The sequence below is a fragment of the Anopheles aquasalis genome, chromosome 3 (assembly GCF_943734665.1).
Source record: "Anopheles aquasalis chromosome 3, idAnoAquaMG_Q_19, whole genome shotgun sequence".
Classification (NCBI taxonomy): domain Eukaryota; kingdom Metazoa; phylum Arthropoda; class Insecta; order Diptera; family Culicidae; genus Anopheles; species Anopheles aquasalis.
Genome location: NC_064878.1, coordinates 45,430,409 through 45,454,063, shown reverse-complemented (window position 1 = coordinate 45,454,063; position 23,655 = coordinate 45,430,409). Strand labels below are relative to the sequence as shown.

Genomic DNA, 23,655 nt, shown 5'->3' with positions numbered 1-23,655 from the left:
CGTCTCACTGCTTCCAACGTGGGTCCGGATTTAAGCTGCTAAGTTAATCTCCAACTGCTCCTGCTGCTCGTACCTGTGATCTGTGGATACCTGTTTTGTGGTTAGGTGTGTCTTTTTTTCTGGAGTAAAAAGGTATTCCAGCCCCTTTTGACCGGTGTCGGTATCGCTTCTGTGGTTCCTGTGTTGCGAATGATGCGTCGTATGACTGGCTGTTCCTGTTCCTGCTGCTGCTGCTACTGGTGGACGAACAAATTGCTGTCATAAATTACAATTCATAATCCAATTTGCTTAAAACCTTGTTCCCCGGCCGTTAGCATCGGTCATTTGGGGATCGGCACGGCAAGACAATGACAATGATGGGTTCGCATACAGCGATGAGGCACATAATAAACCGGGAGCGTCACGAGCGAACCGAGTCAAGGGCAGAAGGACGATGGGCACACAGAAAGGTTTCCTCAGATTTCAGGTCACATCCCGTTGTGGTGTTTGTCAACGGGCAAGCGATATTGCAATGGCTCGCCAGGGATACGGTGTTGATGTGGGGCTGCTCTTTTCCTGGACACGCTGGTCAGGTGGTATGCGGAAGGTTGACATATGGTTAGTGATGAAGATTAACTTCGAAAGACCTTCAGACCCCCCCGCCACCTTTTCCACCTTGTCCTTGGTACACACCCTTGTTCACGCAGGATGATGAATGCTAATGAACGAATTTATTAATTACTGTGTCGGCCTGTAGGAAGCGTTCTTTACATGTCGCTGCAGAGAGACTTGCAAATCACGTTCGAACGATGTTTTAATGGTCACCGAAAGCATACAGCACAGTTGTACATTTGTACAATATTTTGAGCACAATTCAACTAGCTCAACATCGGATGCTCTTGTGCAATAATGATTATAATAAATCAATTACGCTAACAAGCGCAGCTTTGATTGCGTCGATTCCGCATTCGTGCAAATGTGCCAATTTCCTCCGCCATCCTGCTGTGATGGAGTCGGGAATCGTAATGATGGCTTGTGCCTGTGCTGGTTGTGCTGTTATCCTGCTGGACCATGGACAACGGTCAATGCGCTGCGCTTTGTCGACAGTGGACGATGCCGGTTCCGGCTCGTTTGCATTGGATGTTTGTTTTATATCGGCGGCACTCCGGTGGGCGATCCGTTTCATTTTTCGTAATGCTATTTCGAGCGCAAAGTCGCACTGGATGGAGTGGAGAAGAGCTGTCGACTGTTGTCGACAGTTCGGTAAATTAAAATTCTCTCCGATTTCCGGTGCCATTTCTGTTTTTTTTTTGCGCTGTTCGAATTCTGTATTTCTGTTCCGGCTGCTACTGCTGTCCATGTCATCGCAGTGCTGGCCCTGGTCGAGAAGGAACGTCGAGAAGGAGGCCATACTGTGATATACTGTGCCAATGATGCGTGCGACTTATTTATGAGCTCGAGCGAATACGCTTCGGTTTGATCGTTGTCGTCGATCCCTGTGTGTCCTCGGCGGGGTGTAATTGCTTACTGATAGTGAAATAATGATTTCACGGAAATGATAATGGTGTTTCGTTCTATTTGAGATCATCTGTGCCATTGGAGTTGATTAAATGGTCTCCAAGAATCCCACGACATTGTATTGCACAATTCCGTGAGGCGAGTGACTTACGCGCAAGGTATTGTGAATGTTTGTGTGATTCTGTTGCACTGTTGTTTCATTTGCTCATTTATAGAAACTCATACAATCTGGAAAATTTTTTTAAATGTTTTTGTGGCAAGTTCTCTTCAATATTGCTGCACAAATGTTATCATAAAATGATTTATCGATTGTGCGTAACTTGCAGATAACAAATTGTTATTTTATGTAACAGATTTTGAACAACAGAAGTCCAATTACACATGATACGAATCGATACGAATTATAAGAAATTGAATCGAAAATCTTAAAGAAAAATACACAATTTTGTTCAGGTTGGTCGATTGCAACCTTCCGAATGATTGCGTGACTGTACATTCTGTATAGATCAGTGAATCGAACAAGTCGCGGCTGGTCAAAATTGGTGCTGACGTGCGGTGGTTACGTACCACCGAAAGATGATTCGATTGCGCGGTTCAGCGCATCGAATCTTAACGTCAACCCCACTACCCCATAAACGAGCACGCCAACCCATCGGGTCAGTAATCCCATTACAGAATATTCAAGACTTTTAAGAGCGACTTCCGGTTGCTGCGAGAGGCACGGAGCACCGTGCAGCACCTGACGTCAATTTTCCCCAATATCTACTCTTCATCGAACTCCGAGGGTCCGTCCGAGGGAAATAGTTGGGACTAATTAATGACAGCGACCCTTCAGTAGACCCGTCGTCTGCGCAAAGTTCGCACCATTGCGTTGAAGGTAGATTGAGGCATATACACGGACACGGATGGTGCCATTGTTCCGGGGAAGGTATCTGCTGAATTCAATAACGGAAAAGTTGGAAGTCTGCTGACGAAACCCCTGGCACTCGGTGTCATAATTATAGCGAGCTGCTTCGGGTTTGCGTGACGCCACCGCAGCTTACGCAGACCGTACGGTGATAGGCTTGAAAGGAACACTAATTTGATTATGGCTGGTTCACAGGCGCCGAATCGCAATAAGGTTGTCACACCGTCGACAGCGACACTACCACAGGAAAGGTGTTGTTCCTGAAGGCGCATCAAACTACAACACTACTAGTACTACAATACTGTAAGCTTCGGTAAGTAAGGAAGACTTCCAGCCTCCATTCGGTGCACTTGTCAATAGCACAATGTTCTTCCTTCCCAGGGCGTGTGGAAGTTTTTGGCTAGCAGCACACTGTGTTCTATATTCCGTTAAAGGGCTTGAGACGTACCTTCTTGGGCTTCGATACTGAGACACACGCTGATGATAGGCCATCATTGTCACTGGTACTGTCGCGAACGCGTGAACTTACGAGAGGCTACTTCAAAACCGCACCGTAGCAAAGCGCTCACTATCAACGAGACAGTAACTTTGACTGCAACTGAGCCACTTGATTATGGTTTAAGGACGCAACACTAAACTCTCCGTACACCGTACAAAACGAGCGCGCACGATCGAGGTCGAGTAATGAGTTCGATTGGCCGGTTTAAGGAACTTCCGGAGTAGCACAAGCCAAACACCAATACCCGAGCGGTGTACCTTTCGAATCTTGTTCTCCTTCGCGAATCAAACAGAGATACTAAACGCTAATCACATTTGCAGCGCGTAATGACACGAAAAAAGGAAACTACGTTTCGATGAGATAGATTCGTCCAGTTCACTGCTGGGGCGCACGGTGAAGATTCTACTTGTGTGTCCGGATCGTTGGATCGTTTCGCGTAAAGTGGACTCATCGATCGGCCGGCTGCCCGAACTAGGCATGTTCTTCGTCTGCCTCACTCGTTGTTTTCATCCATCGTCTCTCGCCCCAGCCTCCGCAAACACATCGTCATCAACTCGTTGCAGAGCGAGAGCAGCGCAGGATGGACGGAGTAAAACTAGTCATTACTGCCTGCCGAAGGTAAGGCATTAAAAAAAAAACAAAACTACATCTCACTCACCAGCAGAGGCGAAAAAAATAGGAGGATTTCAAAAAGAGCAAAAAGGCATACGGCCGGTGCGGGCTACACTCGCAACAACAATTAGATGAAGGTGTGTGAGGTTGATGAGAACATTTCTTTAAAAATACTCGACACCACCGGCCGAGAGTGCATTGGCCAGTCGGATGAGTGTGTATCGGATTTTATTTCTTATTTACTTGCGCCACGGTCCACGAAGAGGATTAAGCGAACGGTGAACCGATGCGCTGCCGTGTGCTGACGTCAAGTGGTTCGCTTCAAGACAGCTGATTTCAAGAGCATCGCTGCTGCTGCTGATGATACACCGACGACGACCGGCTGTCAATCTTTCCGCTTTTGCTGGCACCTTGCAAGACGAGAAATTTTCCCTCGAGCGACACGCGAATCGCGCTTTTATGGCTCATTTTCACGGCCATTTTCCTTAGCGTAAGGAGTGTTGTCAAATGAAGACGCAAAAAGGGGGAGAGTGGGAACGATCGCGATGTTCTAGAAGTGTGGTACAACACCGGGAAAACATTGCTGAGTAATGTAAGTGTGGCAGGGTGACTCGTCCTCACCGCTGGCCGCACCGTACCGCGCTCTGAGGTGGCGGGAGTATTTTTAAATTCCGCCAAGACACAATTTCATTCTCCCTCACCAGTGCACCGGTTCCCTACGAACGATAATAGATCGATGACTAATCGCTTAGACTCTGGCCTTTCGGACGCCTCAGGCCCCCGTTGGCACAAAACGTCAGCAAAAAGGCGGAAGGTATAACGGGGGAATGGCTTGAGTGTGGCTCGATTAGCACAAGCTACAATGCAGCAGCATTGCATCGTGGCTTTGCTGATTCATAGCTGATGTTGCCAGACCGACACATGAAGATGGGTCACTTCAGTTGGATGGCTGGGCTGTGAGTGAGTTTGTGTTGGGTCGGAAGGGGTTGAACCAATTTGCCAATGATGGCGTTGGTCTTCTTTTTTGATCTCCTATTGCATTTCCTGTGCATTTGGCGCATCGCAGGACGGGGGTGTGTAATTGACTGCTGTAACTGAATTGTTGGCGGGAATGCGGTTTGTGTATGATTCTATCACATGTTTTGCTGTTGAGCATCTGAAACTGAAGCACATTCAGCGTTTTATAGAGTACAACATAATTTAAAAGATATGATTCTATTACAGAAGGGCCTTTGGCTCCATATAGAGTAGATAGAAAAGATCTTTTTAGAGATTTATTGCTTCATATCCTTTTTTGTGGGCCCTTTCAAGGGGGATTGTTCTGTTGCTTGACTAAAATTATATGCAAAACTCTAATAAAAATTACGAGTATGGGAAACCTGCTTTGGGAAATTTTTGACTGAAAAAAAGAGTTTTATCAGAAGAGGTCTCTCAAAACTAATAAACCAAGTAGATCCGGAGTTCTGTTTGTGTAAAAAATTACTTTCCTTTTTATCATTTGCTGGAATGCTCAGGGTTGACATTCCCCGAATCTTTATATAAGATTTAAAAACTTCAAAAAATCAAGAATGATGAATACATTGGGTAAAAGAAGTGCTTTGGGAAGAAAATGTGATCTCACGATACCAAACACAAGCCAAGAGAAATTTGAACGGTTTCATAATTCAATAGAACTTTAAATCGAATATAAAATCATATCTGAACTCAAGCAAACCACATTTCCAAATTCTTTAATCATACTAATCCAAAAACAAGTTATGTTCCAGATGGCAATCAACCTCTTGGCGAATATTCTCGATTCAAACAGTATCTGTAAACAAAGCAACGCATTCATGCGCCAATGCTCCGACCGAAATGATGGTGAAATTCGATAGACAATTTGGAGGATGCACGCTTGAGCGGTCCTGAATGAGATGAGATATCCATCCTTATTGTCTATCGCTCCGCCATCGCACGAGATAGTAATTTGAATTGACACGATTGAGCCGTGCAATCGGGCGAGAGGATCGAGAGTATCTTATCGAGAAGAATAACTCTTCCGTGCAATATTAGCTTCGTATCCGGCCGGTATCTTCCTTTGTCGCTCTGCCCCCAGCATCCACTGCTTCGTCTTTTGTCGTCACATTGCCTAAAATCGATTAGCTCCAAGTCTGCCAGACGGTACAATGCGAACGTTCGGGTGTACCCCTCCTTCAAGGTACGGAAGTAGCCAGATTGCAATTTCCCTTTCTTTTCCATCGCATCCCCTTTCTGCTTCATGAGAGGGACAGGAAGCGTGAGCGAGAGACGAGCGAGCAACATTTTGTCATCATTGAGATGACGCCTCCTTCCCGTTTCCGTCGTCGGGGTTTGGCGTCTTGAAAGCCGGAAATGAAAGAACAGGAGCGTTAGTGAAGATGCGTGCTCGTTGAACCGTAGTATCAGAAACATTAAATTATTCTTCCAGCAGTAATAGCATAGCGGGAGTGTCATTATCAATCAGCCATCAGGGGGGGATTAGCTCGCCAAGTAATTCCATCGACATTGTTGCTACTTGAAAGCTGCCAGTAACGATCAAAGTATCGTGCCATGGCCTGAAGGTGTTGAAACTCTTCAGATTCTTCCGATAAAACAATTTCTGGTATGTCCTTCCGGTATATTCAAGGCATAGCCAAGTTTTCTTAGCATTAAGTTTGGTCGCACTTTAAGAATAATCTTTCTGGATCCTTTAATGCATACTGTGAGTATTTTTGGTCACTGGAATAAAAAGCTAGGCCCCTGGTACTTAATGCACCCATTTGCCATCATTATCAGATAAGGCAGTAGCTGTGTGACCCGTGATCCATCCTCAGCCCACCGGCGAGAACCGAGGTCAAAAATGGCTGTCACATTTGCAGATTGAAACGCTGCCCACCACCAAAGTGCTCGTACGGTGTGCAATTCCCCCCCCCCCCCCCCCCCCATTCAGCCATCTTCTCAGCACCGAGATCAGTGCACGGCGGCTCCTTGCTCGACTCGACACGTAGACGACACGCCATTATTGGCCCGGTGACTAATGATTAAATTTTCGTGCGCAACTTAATTAACCTTTGCCACGTCCGGGGTGTCCTTCCGTGTCGGATAAGACTCGGATCCGGCACTGCCAATGCCCAGAGCCAGAGGGAACCGGTCACATTGACTGTAAGGGGCCCTGAGATCAGGGGCAGCGGGAATCGAGGTTGACAATGTCGTTGTCGTTGTCGTCGCTGGAGGCCGGAGGTTGTGGAAATGGTAACAGACAAGCGTGGCTCGAGGGGCTGACAGACTAACGATCGTCATCCACATTTACACTTCCGGAGGACTCGGGAGGTGATTTCCCGCTCAGAAAGCCACCCCAGCCCAGTGCCCAGCCATTCCGGTAGTGTTTTGCATTAATGAGTCGTTCCTTCGGTCCGTCGGTGCGTCATGTCCGTCCCTGGCGGTCCCTGTCCCGGTCACGGCTCCCTTTTTCCGCCCATTAATCCTAATCAGGGCTGAGGGGCCTGCGACTTTCCACATCCTCTCCTGGTCCCAGGCCGTGATTCTTGCCTTCCCGATACGCCGATCTTGGGCTCTTAGTGAGAATTACTTCATCGAAGGAAAAGGTTCTCCGCTTCCTGCATCCAGTCTCCGAGTCTGACTAAAACAAGACGGGTGGGCGGGTGGGCGAGGAGAACATGGTGAGAGAAACAGACACAAAAATCTGCCCCGGAGCGAGCGAGGAGTATCCGTCTGACTTCTCCGGGCGCCTCAGGAAACGGAGAAGCGACTTTCCGGTAAGCAGACTGGCTGCTGCTGCTGCTGCTGCTATCACCGCGTGAACCTCTTAATGATATTCCGAGAGTCCGACAGAACTTCCGGAGTATTTCGTTCCGTTCCGTTCTGTCGCAGGAATGGAAAGCAACGCGTACCGTGAGGTGCCCCGGTGATGGTGGTGACGGAACGGTTTCCATCCATTCATCTCACGTTCAAATCTAATTAGCAGGAACGAAATTAATTGCACCTCTAATTAATTAGCATACATGAGATATTTCTTTTCCTTTGGTCCCTCCACGGTTTTGGGGGATACAGACAGAACGTGCGCGCAGGGGAATGGAACGTTGAAATGTTCCAGATGACCGTGAGAAACGGAGCTCGAAGAAGGGCCATCGTCGTTGTCGTCGTCGTCGCCGTCGTCGATGGAAAGAGTATTGAATCCTCGTCGTTGAGTGTTAATCGCCATCGACATCGAGCACTGCCATTCCGGTGACTCCTAGTGGTGGCATTTCCATGTTTCCTTTTCATCAGACCCTGCCCAGTCCAGTCCAGTTGGATCGTGGCTCTTTTTTTCTCCGTCTATTCCATGCTGTTGCTGTTGTTGTCATTATTCCACGTCCAGCGCAGATGGTTGTACGGACGAGTGTTTACTCCTGTTACTTGTCGCTACACGTCACGTTTACGGATTTGACTAGCACTTTTGACTAGCGTCTAGTTGAAACGGCCACGTCCAGTCGGTCCGTACGGTTCTAGTCCTTCCGGTATTAGCAGGATGGACAGAAGAGGGTGGCCCCTTTGGATGCTTAAGTATGTAAACACGGACGCCTCGCAGTGACGATGGGTCCGCGCTGTTGTGATTAAGTCGTTGAGAAGGACGTGAGAGAGACAGCGAGTGGGACCGAGCAAGAGCAGGACGGAATGGGCCAACTTCAGCTCGTTGACGGTGCTTGTGTGTGGAACGGAGTGCCACTCGGTTGTGGCGATAGAGTGGTACGCTGTCAGTGCACCCGGGAGTAGGTGATCTGATCCGATTCTCAGATGCCACTTGGTTGGACAGCAAGCAGGCAAGAGTACACAGCGTACCTCACACGTTGAACTCTTTTCTCCGTCGATTAAAGAAGATTTTAGTGTTGGTGCAATCGATGCAACGATTGCTACACGACACTCGGAGGTACCGATCAATTTATCAAAATCACGCTCAAATGTGTGTCACAAACAATGGCCACTAAAACCGAGTCGAACTCTAAGCTTCAGAACACTTGCAACTTAATCAAACGAACGAACATCCTCGGGCGTTCGGTGTCTCGGCCACAGCGCAAAGCGGTTTGCTGCAATTGAGTTGGTGCTGGCGTGACAGTTCGCCGTGTGTTGTTGCCGGGAAATCGTTGTCCAACCTTGTACATTTCCAAACCGTAAAGGGGGAAGGACGCACGAACCACCTGTCACTGCCACCACGACCAGCGCGACCTCATTCCGATTCCTTTCGTGTGACCTGATCCGTGGTCAGCATCCAGCACGAGCCAGCGAGCACGTACGAATCTAGGGGCTGGTGGCAACCGAGGAGGTCACCGCAGTGTTTGCCGAATTTTCCTTTCGCCGGTCCGGTGTTAAGGGGTGGCTTGGAAGTTGGCCGCTCGCTCGGAAAGTTCGAACGAGTTTCCACGATGCGATGGAACCCCAGGCCGCAAGCAGAACAGAACATGATGAACATTGTTTGCCATTCTAAATAAGTTGTTCCAGGAATCCACCAGAAAGGCTCAACGAGCCGTCGTCTCGAGGTGATCGAGGAAAATCTTTTTCCCAATGCCTCAACCTTTCGCTCTCGTTCGTTCTCTCTCTCTATCTCTCTCTCTCTCTCTCTAACTCTCTCTCTCTTTCTCTCTCACCATTTTTTTGGTGTAAAGTTGGGCGAATCTGGGTCTGCTTTGTGTAGTTTGTTTGTTTTATCCGATAGGAACGACGGCTACTAGGGCTTCACGATCGTACCAGACGCGGGGGGGCGTGTGAAAAGCGTGGAAAATCGAAAAGCCCGCCACCAACACGACATAGTTCACGCTCACGTAGCGGGAAAAATTGGTGAAAAATGGCTGCGCACTCTGGCTGACGCCGAAATGTACGCGGTATGTGGCCGCCGCGTGCGCCACCAGACGAAATACGAAATTCCATCCGCGGTCGGAATCGGTTTTTGGCGGTTTTTCGGAAGGGCCGACCGGTCCACCTACCCTCCCTTTTCAGCCTCGTCCGCCGGAGGGTTGAACTCAGTTTTTGTTGCATTCCTCCCTTTCGAATGGATTGAGCATCGGTCTCGTCTCTTGTGGTAGATTTTGGGTGAACAAAAAACAAAAATCTGTTGGTCTCCAGTAAAACAACATCATCATCATCATCATCATCATCATCATCAACATCAACAAGAACAACATCAGCTGTAGCAGCAACAGCCACACAAACTCCACAATTGTACGAGCGCGTTCAGTGCGACTCGAGATCCGAATTCGAAAAAATAAAACACAAAAACACAAAATGTTCCAGAGTGCCACACCACCACCACCACCAGCACCACCACAGCGTTACAGCAGCAGCTTTCAACCGGGTTGTGCCACTGGTAACCGCACACACAGCACCGGAGTCCGGGGCGCTTGAGTGGTAAATTTGAAAATTCTTTTCCCGCCGAAAGAAAAATATTTACCGGACGTGATTTATATATTTGCCATGACCATGAGAACCTCACCGCGCGGCTCGCAACTTTCCTGTGCGATTCCAGTGCGGTCAATGGATTGCTGTGAATGCCCCAAAAAAAAAATGAGCGGTACCATCCAGCCTTTGGTTGCCGCATTTGGATGCAGTGGAACCGATTGCGCGTTAGAGTTGAAGTTGGAGTTGGGGAACATTTTGGGTTTTTTTTTACTAAACTAAACTCACCCGACGGCACCGTTGGAAAGGATCTTCAGCTCGCGGTCCAACGTTTCCTGGATGTTCTTCTGCGAGTAGAGATTGATCGGCGAGTTGAACTGCTTGTGCACGAGCCGTCGCTGCATGGTAGCCATCGTCGGTGCCCCTGGTCGATGCTGGTGTTAAGACGGTTTACCTTGGAAGGAGTAGAACGGAGACACTGTTTTTTTATATTGCTCTATCTCTCCACTGCTTCTGTTGCTTGGCGTAATCGGCATTTGGTTCAAATTAAACAAATTACCCGTAAGGCTGCTGTGCGCGTGCTGCCAAGGAGCAGGGAGCCTTCACTCTTTTAGAATGCTTTTCCGAGACGGTGTCCTTTCTGTAATGGAAGTGGATGGAAAGAGGGCGAATCCGGAATTGGTACTCTTGTTCCGAGACATATTGCTTTGCCTAAATGGGAAAATGAAGGTCATAGAAGGAGCATTTCGAGGCAACATTAATATGGAAAGAGAACACATTACATGCTGTGCCTCTCCACGAATTCAATCTCGTGCATTCAATCGCAAACGGCTCTGTGCTGCGTTGGTGCAAGTGGCATTATGGTATTCCTAAATTAATGTAGTGGACAAATGGCAATCGAATTCACTGCTCGCGGTGCCATCGCTGCTTGGTTGCTGATACAATCATTTGCGTAGCTTTTGCCAAAGCTAACTGTTATACTGCAGTAGTGTTAGAGCATTAGTAGTTGGTTGTAATTTAGTCGCGTTCAATTAAATCCAACGCACTACTCTCGTTCATTATGTTGGATCTTATTCGTAAACTTGATTGTAATTAGTGGCTTATCATCTGTTGGTATCAAGAGAGCAGCTATACCATCGAACACATGTTTAGCAAAGGTTTATTGATCGTAGTTCTAAAAGATGCCTCTGCGAAGAGAATATTGTTACGATCCTGGATCATCAACCCAATGATTCAAAATGGATCGAATAGTTTTCAACATCTCCGTTCAACAACTTATCTCTAAACAACATCTTCCAGAACGTTCTGCTTGATTCACTCAGTTTCAATCATTCAAAGCTATGAAATCCAATTTTCGGAGAATAACGCTGCGTCATGTTTAAACAGAAATCGGCACGAAATTCAAAAGGAATAAATCGTTCGCTAAGGTGCTAACAGACGTGTAAACATCCGCGATCATGTTGTTGCCGACGTTGTAGCGCACAGAAACGAACATACGAGCTGTCAGGTGCTGCAGCAAAATGATTGGTATGAATGGTTTTAATTAAGATCTCACGACATGGCCCAGGCCCCTGCTCTGCTCATACTCATGGAATGAAATGAATAAACTGAAATGAGCGGTAGCAGCACAAAAAGAAGTGATGAAAAATTGGCGCACCCTGCTGCCATCATAAATTGCTAGGCTAAAACCGGCTGACATTAGATGCTAGGACGCTGATTTAATGCCACATGCCTGCTGATTTATCTCATCCCGGCGGCTCTACCACCGCGATAACATGACGCAATTCCTGGCCATTCCACATCGACATTGTTTTTCGGTAGAAAATGGTTGCACATTTATGGCATAAACTGAGTGCGTCAACGTCGAGCAAGTCGCACTCAGCTGCACACCTTACTGATTAATACAAAGGTAAAAAGCGAAAATCGAAATCATCCCAACCGAGTGCGGTTAGAAGATGATATCACGGGGCGTCAAAGATTCTCGCTCCAGCCAGCTGGCCAGGTGAGGTGTAGGGGCGATTGAAAGCAAACTAACCACTTCCGGTAGGGTCCTTTTGTCTGTGTTAGCGCTAGTGATATGGTTATGGAATGATATCATCATCATCCTGCTTCCCGGGCTTCGGTATGTACGGTCGAGCGAGCATTGGAGGCTGCATACTAAATGCTTTGTTCAGCATTGCATAGTTTCATCATGCATAACACAGCCAGCGAAGCATAATTTTCTCAACGTATTTCTCCGTTCGGCCATGATCGGCCCGGGGGCACGGAGTCTCGGATATGGCACGCAAGTGGAGGCATACCGATTGGATCTACCGAGACGCCATTTCGAATGGCCATTTGATGTACCTTCAAATCAGCCACCAATCTCTGGCCAACCTCCCTCCCACTGTTCACCAAAGGATCGTTGTATTACCAGCACGCTCTCTGTCTGTCTCTCTCTCTGCCTTGCGATCCAAATACCGTGGTCCACATAGCGTATGCCTTGGAATGTGCAGAGAGCAGGAGCTGGAACAGGACGGCTGGGGTATAACCAGGTTTTGGATGGAATTAAATTCATTTCTACAAAATCACCATCGCTGGCAGCACTAGCGGTAGCATCAGAAGCAGCAGCAGCAGCAGCAGCACTACAGTGGCTCCACTGCCACCATAGAGCCAGGGTCCGAACCACGAAACCACGGACGGGATTGCGGCGCTCACACACGGCACACGCCACGCCACGCCTTCATACCTTGCACCAACAACGGTCAATCTCACAGGATCCGGATCCGGGGGTGAATGTAGTGGGGCGGCGAGGTGAAGGATGAAATTAAATTTCAAAATTAATTAAATGCATTATGAATCATAGCGCGGTATTGTTGCGCTTGCTTAGAACACGGGGGTTAGGGGGGGGGGGGGGTGTGGAGAAAGCACCAGAGAGTCCAGTCGTCGGAGTCCGAAACGCGAGGGATTATCCCGCACACACATTCCCGAACCATTCGGTTGGATAAGTTATTCGATTTGGCTTCGGTGAGCCACCATTTTTCGCCCCCATGACGACGCTCGGGTACCCCAGCCCTTCTTCTGTGATGTGATGGTTGACCGAAATTGGGGTTCGGATGGCAAAAGAGGCCAAGTCCGCGCCTGGTTTGTTCAGAGCGAGCTTATTTGCGAAATTGGAACCACACGGGTCCGCGATCGGTAGCCGTGAAGAAATCTCACAACCTCGCTGTTGCCCAGATTCCGTCGTCGTGTGTTCCAAAAAAAGGGGACACAAAAGAAATGGCATTCCGACCGTTTGGTGTGCTGGTGCAACACACATTCCACGTGAGCGGAGCAGGTGTGCACAGCTATATGCACCATGAAATGGCCTCGAAAAGATGATGAATTTTCAAATTTTGAAAGCGTTTTCGTAACGTGCGGTGTGCCGCAAGCAAGCACGCAAGGCCACGGTGGAACTATTTGCGAGATGATTTTCTAATTAAAAGTTCTTTAATTAGACACGCGGGCTCGCGCACACCTTGGCGTGTTTACTTTCCATCACGGATGCACATGCACCGCAAACCCAAACCGCTGCTCGTTGGATGAAATGTGATAATTTGTGGGTGGAATTGGATCTGGCCTCCTCTGGGTGCAAGGATGAAGATGTAGCGTACGATGTACTCTTCGCTAGGACTCGCTCTTGGGTACCGTTATGTGTGCTGCATCCATTTCAAATATCTTAATCGAGGCAATTTGAGTTTACTTCAAAAGAAAGACTTGACGCAATTATAGCGAAGGGTGTTTTGAGTGCGGTTTGGTATTGGTAACATCAAATGACTCATTGCACGCTGCCGTTTTTTTGAGCAATGATGCAAATACATCGTTATTTACTTACTTATGAGCTGCGGCATTTATTACCGTTCAAATTCAATCCACTATCATTTAAAATGGACTTTTATTTATGATTGCAAGTAAAATAATTTTTACAATCCTTCTAGGCTGTTTCAACAACATCAAACAACAATTCAGTAAATTCTTGACATAAATTATGAAATCTTAACGAGCAACACCACAAAATGCAACCCAGCAGACCGTATGCCGTAAAGGATCCCGGTCAAGGAAAAAGTACAATTCACGCCCCTGGTGCAATCCGTATCGGTATCGATGCACTACCGGAAGTGATACGCTAGCAGTAGCAGCAGCAGCAGCAGGATTTTCTGGGGGTAAAAACCATCTGGTACAACGGTACTGGCCAGTGCTGCGAAATTATTTATTTAGAAAATTGATTATCAATTACAATTACACGGTTCAGAAACGGTGCATTGCGCCGGTTTCTGCTGATGGTGGTGCTGGTGGTTGCATTGCAGGGTTATGTTGCGTACAAATGCGGCCGGATGTGCGCTGCACCGATTCGGATCGAAAAACTATTGCCTATTGCCTCCGAGCGTATCTCCTGTCTGGTCTGGTCGGGATGGTCTGGTTTTGCGATCTCGCGCTGGCGAGCTATAATAAATTTCCAATGCAACTCCCTCGTGAGTCCCACCACTCACCCCGTTGCGCCCACCATTGACCCGTTGCGATGCATTTCCACGGATCCTGTCCGCATCCAGAGTTCATCATGTTGCCCGTTTTTTTTTCAGTGAAATTTCACCATTTTTTTTTAGTTTTGCTTCTCTTTGTAAAGTGTCCAAAGAGGCGATTGGAATGCAATTTGTTGGAACACACAAGCTGGCCAGGCCAGGTCTCGCATTCATTCATCCATCCACCGACCAGCGAAAGCAGATCACCAGGCGGGATAGGTGGATTGGGTGGTTCCGGAGGTGGAAACTTCACTCGACTCTGCTGCTCTGCTCTACTCTGCGCCTGTGAATGACACCGGATTTCCTGTGGCCTCTTCCTGCGACCGGAGGCGGGCTTTCAACGCGGTTCAGCAACGCAACAGGCCGCCGCCAACACACGGGCGCCGGGGGCATTCACCGTCTGCAAAAGGACGACAAACACACTCACACACAGCGCGGGATCGAGTGACCGAATTCGGGTTCGATTTCCGGTGACACTCGAGACCCCACCACGAAACGGACCCCCCTCGGACGTGGTGCGTGGTTTTTAGGTTCGCGTCACCTCGATTCGGTCCCGTGTTTAGGTTATTTGCGCTGCACTTGACCAGCCCGAACGCACCACCAGGATGATGATGACGACGCTTTCGAAGTGAAATAAAATCACATTCCCGAAATCGCGAGATAAATGTTCACCAGTCACTAGAAGGGAAGGGAGAGTGCGGGTCTGCGTTTTATCTAGTTCACTGATTCCATCAAACCGGCCACCGGGTTTCCCCCCCGGTGTAAAGCGGACAGACAGACCCGGTGCGATCCGGGGGCTCATGTTTCGCCCACGGCCCACGCAGAGAAGCATATTTTCTGCTTCTACGCCACGTTTTTGCATTCCGCTTCGCTAATTTCCTAAGCGAACCGGGCTGGCTGACTGGCTAGGAGTCTGGCCTTGTTCGACCTTGTGCGACCGTCCGGTAGCCGGTAGCCGGGAGTACGCACCTGTGCTCGCCTAACAGGTTTCCTCCCTCGGGTGTTCCGATGGCGGACCGGGCGGCATGATTTATGCAACAAAGGGTGCACGGTAGCGGAACGAATTTGGAAATTTGAAAATTCGATTAATTGGGTCGCTGATTGCATTTTCTCGTCAGGCCAGGCCGGTCTCGACGATCTCGACTGCCGAGGCTAAGCTGCTGCTGCTGCTGCTGCTGCAGGGCTGGGACCGGGGCAGTAGCGATAGTGTTCGCGTTCGCGTCGATTCAACCGTCGGTGAAGCGTGAGTCCGGACCGTCTGCTGCTGAGGTTCGTTCGGTCTGGTGTTCCGATATTGCGGAGCATTTCACTGGCTGGCCGAGTGCCCGGTGGAGCGTAAATGTCCTCGCGATTGGCGATTTGAGGATAAGCTAATGTTAAGTGTTGTGGTGTGGGCGATTCATCGAAGGTTTAGAGACAATTCGGTTCGAGATTCGATTAAGAAGCTTCAGATAATATGAAAGCGCGAGTCGAAAGAATCGATTCTTTTCAATAAATTCACTCTGCAAAGTTAACACAAAACAAGCTGTCGCCTCAAACGGCATGAGTTCCACTTTAATTTCGTCCAATTGGCGTTTGCCATCATCAACGCGTAGCTGGTAAAACACTTGTTTCCTATTTCCAGCCCCGTTTTCCGGTCGTCGGAAGTGGTGGCCGTTTCTGTTGACTGTTTGCCTGTTACTGTCAGAACTTTGCAGACGGAGTACAGCGTGGGGCTTGCGTGCGTGGTCCAGAGACAGTCCGCGACAGTACACGTGCGGTAGAAATTAAATAAAAGCCAAACGTGCCTTAAGCTCGTGGCACAGCTCAACAGCTGAGAGTCGATAAAAAAGCGCGGGCGGAATGGAAAGAGTAACACCGTCACCGAAAAGAACACAACACACGGGGCAAGGCCACTAATCAAAAAGTTGGCCCCCACGAACGGAAAATGTGGCCAGTTTGGGAGAGATTTTGGGGCCACTTTCTCCGACCACTCGATGCTCGGTGTGACCGTGGAATGGCACCCCGGAGGTGAAACTTGTGTGTATTTATCTTGCAGTCGTGGAGTGGAAAAGTTTGTTTGTTTTTTTGGGACTTTTTTTTGCTCTCTCTCTCTCTCTCTCTCTCTCTCTCTCTTTCTATTTTCATTTACACCATTTACAACGGTGGAACGAGAAACAGTTGGAGATAATATTTCATCACAAATTTATTACTCAACACACATTCACATGCACGAGGAACTATACAGCGACGAACTCGTGTAGGCAACTGTGCGAATGGGATTCGATGTAATTTTGAGGTTATGTACACCAGAGTGGTGCACACGATCGGAAGGAGGATCGAGCTGGCCACTTGCGTAGGCTGCTTGTGGGGGAATGTGCAAGAAAATATTGAAAGAAGTGCCATCCCTGCCAACCACAACACACCCTCCATTCCGCCGAATACCAATGACCAATCTTCTTAGATTCCCGGTAGCCAAGCAAAAGATGAAATAGAAATGGCCCCACAAAGAAGGAGGGAGATTCCATTCCAGGAACGTAACACCCCGACACCGACAAAGGAATCTTCCGGCAGTTGGAGCTCCCTGTCGTGTGTCGCTTGTGTGTGGTTTTGTAAACTTCGAGTGAAGGATAGTGCCCTGGAGAAGCTGTCAGAATGGATTCTACTCAGAAACGACGTTCCTCCCACCAAACCGAATGCAACACCGAGTGCCAGCTCGGTGTCGACGACGAAGACAGAAGAAGCTACGACATCCTGTTTCCTGGGAACGGAACTCATGCTGCCCTGGGAGTGCGGCGCATCCGGGGAGAAGAAGGAAGCAGGCCAGTGACAACAATGCAATAGTTGAACCATACACAACCATGCACACCACACAATACAATCCACAGTTCATAACCGACCCGAAACCTCCGAAGAAACTGATCCGACAAACACCATGCCTTGCAGGGCAGGACACCGCGAAGCCAAGGACCTGGCCACACGTGCAGAAACAGAGGCAGAGGCAGCAGAGTCCACACCAGCAACAGTATAAGAAGTTCAATTTTGAAATTTATGCGCTGACAAAGTAGATTCTAAATTCAATTCGTAGCTGGCAGCCAGGGCGACCTCTCTCCAGGAGGTGTCCTTCTTTCCTTTTCGCTGCAGTGGCGCGCCCTTGGGTGACCAGGAAGCAACCCTCATAAACCTGGCTCCACATGGTGAAGAATGTTCAAATGGCACTCGGAGTATGATGATGATGATGATGATGATGATGATAGTTGATAATATTTTGGGGGCGTTGGGATATTATCAGGTTAGTCTGCTGACTGAAGCTGAAAGTGGACAGTTGGAGACGACGTCGAGTGAGTGAAGGCGAAATGGAATGTGACTGCATCTTGGTCACGAGAACCAGCAGGGAGTTGTAGGTTAAAGGGGTAAGCGGTTGAGTGGGAAAATGTAGCGCCCCCTGGGGGAACTATAAAATAATGTCCACTTTGGCCCTAACCTAAGACAGATGTTGATGTGCGGATGCGGAGTTCAATCACTTCGCTACCAGGAAAGTAATTTTTGGAACAGAGAACATTCGAGTATCATTCAAACAATGCACCTGTGGTGCGAATGTTTTGTAATTCAATAGCCTATTAATAGGGTTTTTCCTTTTTCGTTCCTGTCTTTTTCGCTGTTTTGTTTCGCACCACACTGGAATCGGCATTAAAGTGAAAAGATCCCAGCCATTCATCGACGAACATTGTCCACCGTTCGCGTGCCGTTTCAGGACGCCCACGGATCGCAACAGCCACTTCGCTTCGTTACTATTTCGGCCAAGGTGAACTCCGTCAGGCGGTGGCCACTTTGTTTTTTTTTTTGGTGCCGAGACGGCGAGCTAATTTTAGACGATCCAAAACTCACCGTCGACAACGACACACAGACGCACACGGCCACGATGTTGCGACCGGCGAGCATACCTGCGTCGAGTAGCAGGTGTGTTCAGATCGTTGGATTGCGTAATGCTTGCTCCCACTCAGACAGGGGAGAGCACACTACACTCGCAGCCCAAGAGGGTCGTCGATTCCATCCTCCATTCCGTACGACCTCCCATCGCTTGTCAATCGCACGCGTTTTATAAATATAGATTCAATTCAATTCTGTACGGATCCGGATTGAAGAGAACGGAGAATTGCACGACGTCATCATTGGATCGTGTGCGTGTTTTTGGGGGGGGGGGGGGAATGGAAAATTGCTCGCATTGAAGCGAGCACCGATTGTTTGTCAAAATTAGCGCGTTCAGTCGATGACTCACTTTTAGACGAGGCTTAGCTAGTTATTTTACAAATTGATTCTTTAGTTTTTCGTTCATCTTTAGACAAATTGATTGAGTCGCGAAAACACTGAAACCGCCAGGAAGACGCGGAAAATAAAAAAAAAAAAAACTTCAATCTTATCAGTCCGACTTTGCCACACCAAAGAGCACCCCTAATTAACTTTTGTGTAGTCGAATTGGCATAGGCAATCAAAAAGAGATTAACAACATGCAGAAAACACACTACAAAATGCTCTTCGCGATGGGTCGAGTACTGCGGGAATGCTAATGATGGTGGCGCGAGGATTATATCTTCGGAAGCAGAAGCATCTTCTTCGCAGCAGCTTGAGGAACTCGAGTAATTCCACTTGGTGCATAGCAGCAGCAGCAGCAGCAGCACCCTTCCCACACTTGTCGCTGGAAAACTACGCATCGGCTGCCATCGTCTGGCCCACATTCATCAGCGGCAGGAATAGGAGCAACACTTCCACCAACATTCCATCATCCAACTACCAACTCCAACTTCAAGTGCACTTGCAGGGGGTGGGGTATGCAAAATTCCAATCTATACGCACGCACACACGCAAACACACGCTTCACACCTGCCCGAACCGGCAACCGGCTGATCGTGGTGATCGAGGATCCGTACCGAATTGATAAGCGGCAACTTTTGAGACAGCGCAACGGAATCACCGAGCAAACAGGACAAGACAGGACCGTCCGGTATGGCGGGCGAGCACTTCCGACGGACTTCGACGTGACTCTCGTGCGACGCCCTGTGGCAGCGTAGGATTTCGGCCACGGCGATCGGCCCACCAGCCACAACCAACCACAACCCCTGGTTTCTTCCACTCCTACCCCTTGAAACGGGGTAACGGGGTTTTTGCTTGCAACCATCGATTGTGGGGAACGGGAGGACGGGCCAGCATGCATGCATCTCGCTCTAGCCCGGATCGAAGACGGCGACGGCGACCATCATCATCATCATCATCGTTCAAAACTGGCCGGCGGCAGTGGCCTGTGGACCCAGGTTATGGTTGCGCTTTATGAACCGGACCAGATCGCGAGCGAAAGCGAGAGAGAGAGAGAAAGAAGCCGCGCCAAGACGCGCGCAGACTCACTAGCGCCCGTCGCAATCGAGCGTTGAATTCGCGTTGTACGATCATCATATGCAATCTACTCCCGCCCCCGGGGGAAGGATGCGTTGGATTTGGAAGGTTGACGAGCGTCTTTTGCGCTCGTTACAACACATTCTGCTTTCCCTCTGGTCGGGGACGATCGTTCGTGCGACTGGCGTACGATCGCCTATCGCCATGGGTGCTGCTGCTGCTGATGTTGATGGTGGTGCGTTGATTGATGTTGATGTAGACAACCATCGCGAACGTGTTCTGTCCATGCAGCAGCATTTGGATGGACAGTTGCGAGAAAATGGGGAAATCTTGTTTTACGAATTAGTAAGATTGCGAAATTGAACTTCATTCAGAGATAGAACAATATTTGTGATGGTTTTGATTGTAGCCTAAACGAATCAAAAGACTTAATTGGAGCTGTTGTTTACATGATAATACAGCAGGATGCTTGTCTGAATATGCTGAATTCTAGATTAGTCTAGAAATTTGCTAATTTCTTGATAAGTGTATTTTCAAGGGAGGCTTCCTAGGCTCAAATTATGATACTTTAATATTTCTGAATGATAAGGCAAAGCAATGCTCGTTTAATCAGTGATATCTGCTTGGTAAGACATTAGGCTACTATAGTTTGAAATTCTTTTGGATGCGGATAGGTAATGTCTAAATCTGACACGGTTTGAAACATCCAAACGAATTTTACAGGCTTTTTTAATTGAATTTGTTAAAGTGATGGTAGTAACACTACGGCATTAATATGAAGGATCAGCCAAAACCTTTAAACATATCTCCTAAAACATTTCACATGGGATCAGAAGGAATGCGTCTTCCGTACTTTTCAAAACAAGATAGAAATAAGCTAACTGCTATCAATATACGTAAGAGGTGATGTACGCACAGGGTTCATGAAAACCATTTTCCTTGCAAATCTTTCATGAATGATTTGGAAAAACAATCTATTTCAAAGAAAACACAATTTGCTTTGGTGATCTTTTTTTAGTAGCTAAAAATGTTCAATTAATTTAATGCAAAATAAAAAGCCAGGGAGATTTGAAGTTTTCCTTCCCCAATTCATCGCACCGTACATCGGAACTCCGGACCAGTCCGCATTTGCGGCCCACCGCGATGCGGAGCTATTTTTAGCGACCTCCAAAATAACGACAACGCCAACGACCGGCTTTAGGGCGACTTTGCGTGTCTTTACCACGAATAGCACCACGCGACGTAGACACGCGCCTGACCGCTGCCACCGCCGTCACCGAAGAAATTTTCCTCCAACCCCTACGGTTCCAATCACCCATGGTTGCGACGCGCCCAGTGATGGTGTGTGCCAAATATCGGGAAATGATCGTGAAAATGCCCCCTCCGAAAACACGTTTGGAACTTGGCTGTGTACGCACGCACCACTACATCAACAATCTAGCAAAGGTTTGGTGATACGAGAAGAACGGCGAACTGCCGAGCAACCAGACCAGTGTGTTGGGTGAATTCTATTTTTCCGTATTTACGAATTTGTCGGAAACAGAAAAATACAAAATAGTTTATGCCAGCGCACGGCACAACAGGTGTTTCCGTGGAGGATTCTTTCGCTTGATTCGCGCCGGTTGGTCAGTCTATTCTTGGGGGTTTGAAATCGCGGCTCACTGGCCACTGGGGTCAGTGATAGTTTGGTATCTGCGACGATGGCACTGCTACTTGCTAATATTACTTTGAAACCATCTTCTTCCACTCTGATACTGATCTTTAGGCAAAACATTACTTGCCACAACAATGTCTTCCAATGAAGGTGCAGATTGGCTGCAACTTTGTTGATAATCTGAAGATTCGCCTGGCACACGTTGACAAACAATAACGGGCAGCAAGTTTGTTTGCTTCAATTGTTTCGTACCACCCTCCAAAGACTATTTCTAAGAAAAAGTCAATCTTACTGCCAAATCTTGTTCGCTCCTGTCCACCATCACTGAGCCCGAAAACCACAAGGGGGAAGAATGGAAGGAAAACCAATTTTCCCCACAAAATTGTAAACATTCAACACCCGAGCGGCACCGGAGTTCCGTACTCCGGTCAGCGTGCGGCTTTCATGCGGAAAGTAAGGAAAAACAATCTTCACACCGAGCCGAGCGCTGGCCACACGGAGGAATCGTCTGCGTGGTCAATATCGAAAGCGACCAGCGTTGTTTGGGGATGAATTTGCATCGTTGTGCTCTATGTGCTCTGTGTGTGTCTTTGGCATCAATTTTAGGCCAAAGAAGTCGAGAGACGAGCAGTAATATGGTAGGGAGTTTGTTCAGCTGCAGCTCATTTGTGAGCCAACAGGCAACGTCGCGCTAGGGTAGCGTCCCTTGATGCCTATCGCGCAGATCGCGCCCCAGATATCGCCAACCATCGCCGTGACCGCCCCAAAACAGCGACGCTAAACAGCAGCAGCAGCAGCAGCCCACTATGCTAGCGAACGAGCGTGGTTTGTGCTCGTAATCGGAGATATTTGGAAAAATCTGGCGCTGGTTTTGATAATGAGAAAAGTTACGATTGTTTTCGTCCTGAAACCAGAAGTCTGGCGGCTGGCCACTGGCCGCTGTGGGACTGGCAGCAGCCGGCAGCCGACCACACTGACCAGCAACATTGATTGGGCAGTGGGCGTGTGTTGTGGGTGTGTGGTGGTCGTGTGTGTGGCGGAAAACAAATCTCTCGTCTTTCGCAAATCCTCCGCACGAGTCGAGAAGAATGGAAGCGATTACTGCAGCGGAACGGCATCGGAACGGCCACGAAGTCCTGTCCTGGGCCGTTCGATTTTGGATGTGAGTGGTGTGAGGGTATAAGCCCCTGGACCTCCTTCACCTCTCATCTCAGTCAGTTTATTAGAATCTTCCCGGAATTGTGAGCTGGAGGTGAGCGGGCAGCGTGGTTGGTAGGTTGGTTGCGTGTAAAAGTTAGATTTTCAAAAACTCTCACCAAACTTCCCCGAAATCCGATGGTCCATTGCGGCTAACCTAGGGATGCCGCTGACCAGAAGTTGGTCAATTCCGGGATCCGGGGTACGGGGTCATCGGCTATGCAACCGGGGCAATGCACATCCACAGCTCTTATGGAGCTTATACAGAGCCGGGAAACGGCGGTGGTAGAGTATTTTGTGCGAACGTTGCACGTTGCTGCTGCTTGCCAGCGAGCCAGCAAACTTCCAAAATGTTTATCCTCATTAAAGGGGGGGAACGGAGAGCTACCACCGGCGGTGGTGCAGCAGGAGATAATGAATTTTCTCGCAAAACAAGGCATCACCACCAACAGCAGCAGCAGCAAGATGTGGTGAAAGAGAGGAACCATTTGCGATAAGTCGACTTGGGAAAGTATGAAATTGATGCGTAAAAAGGGATCATTCCATCGGCGGTAGAATAATGTTGAGAGAGATGTTGTCTGGGGGAGGGCCTAGGCGCTCTAATTGTGATGCGAAAATGTATTTCACAATTTTATTACAATAGTCTTTAGAGAATGAATTGTGCGCTGCATTGTTGAGTGTACGTTACGTCATCGTTTTTGCATTCTTTCTGTAACCGAAATCAAACAATAATGTGACTTTATTGCTCAATATTAAGCAATCAATGTAGCTTAATCCACCATTTTTCTACTGTCAAGCAGATGAAGAAGGAACATCGGAACATCGTCGCAAAAGCGATAGCAGGAACTGTGTCCGAACATCGCCATGATCTGTTTGGAATGTTAACGCATGTTCGCAAACATTGAACGGATCCTGTCCTGTTTCGTTCGCTAGTGAGCGAGATCGCCACCCTGCCCTGCGATACATGATGCTGGAGGTCACGAGTGGGCCGAGACGAGAC

General features: G+C 48.3%; 1 protein-coding gene across 11 annotated transcripts in view; it reads right to left on the bottom strand.

The window, feature by feature from the left end:
- Positions 1-19,479, bottom strand: part of LOC126577262 (putative mediator of RNA polymerase II transcription subunit 12) — a 222,942-nt gene extending 203,463 nt beyond the window's left edge. For 2 of the 11 annotated variants that reach the window (XR_007608328.1, XM_050238749.1), the window contains exons 1-3: positions 19,298-19,459; positions 10,459-10,539; positions 10,188-10,353 (exon numbers count right to left, since the gene is read on the bottom strand). Coding sequence is in view for 10 of the 11 variants with exons in the window: in XM_050238749.1 (XP_050094706.1) it covers positions 10,188-10,312 (125 nt within the window). In the remaining variant the exon portion in view is untranslated. Of the gene's footprint in view, positions 1-2,852; positions 3,442-10,187; positions 10,378-10,458; positions 10,540-18,304; positions 18,447-19,190 lie in introns of those variants that run through there. The other 9 variants (XM_050238747.1, XM_050238742.1, XM_050238741.1 and 6 more) reach the window with 9 other exon arrangements.
- Between the last annotated feature and the right edge of the window lie 4,176 nt (positions 19,480-23,655).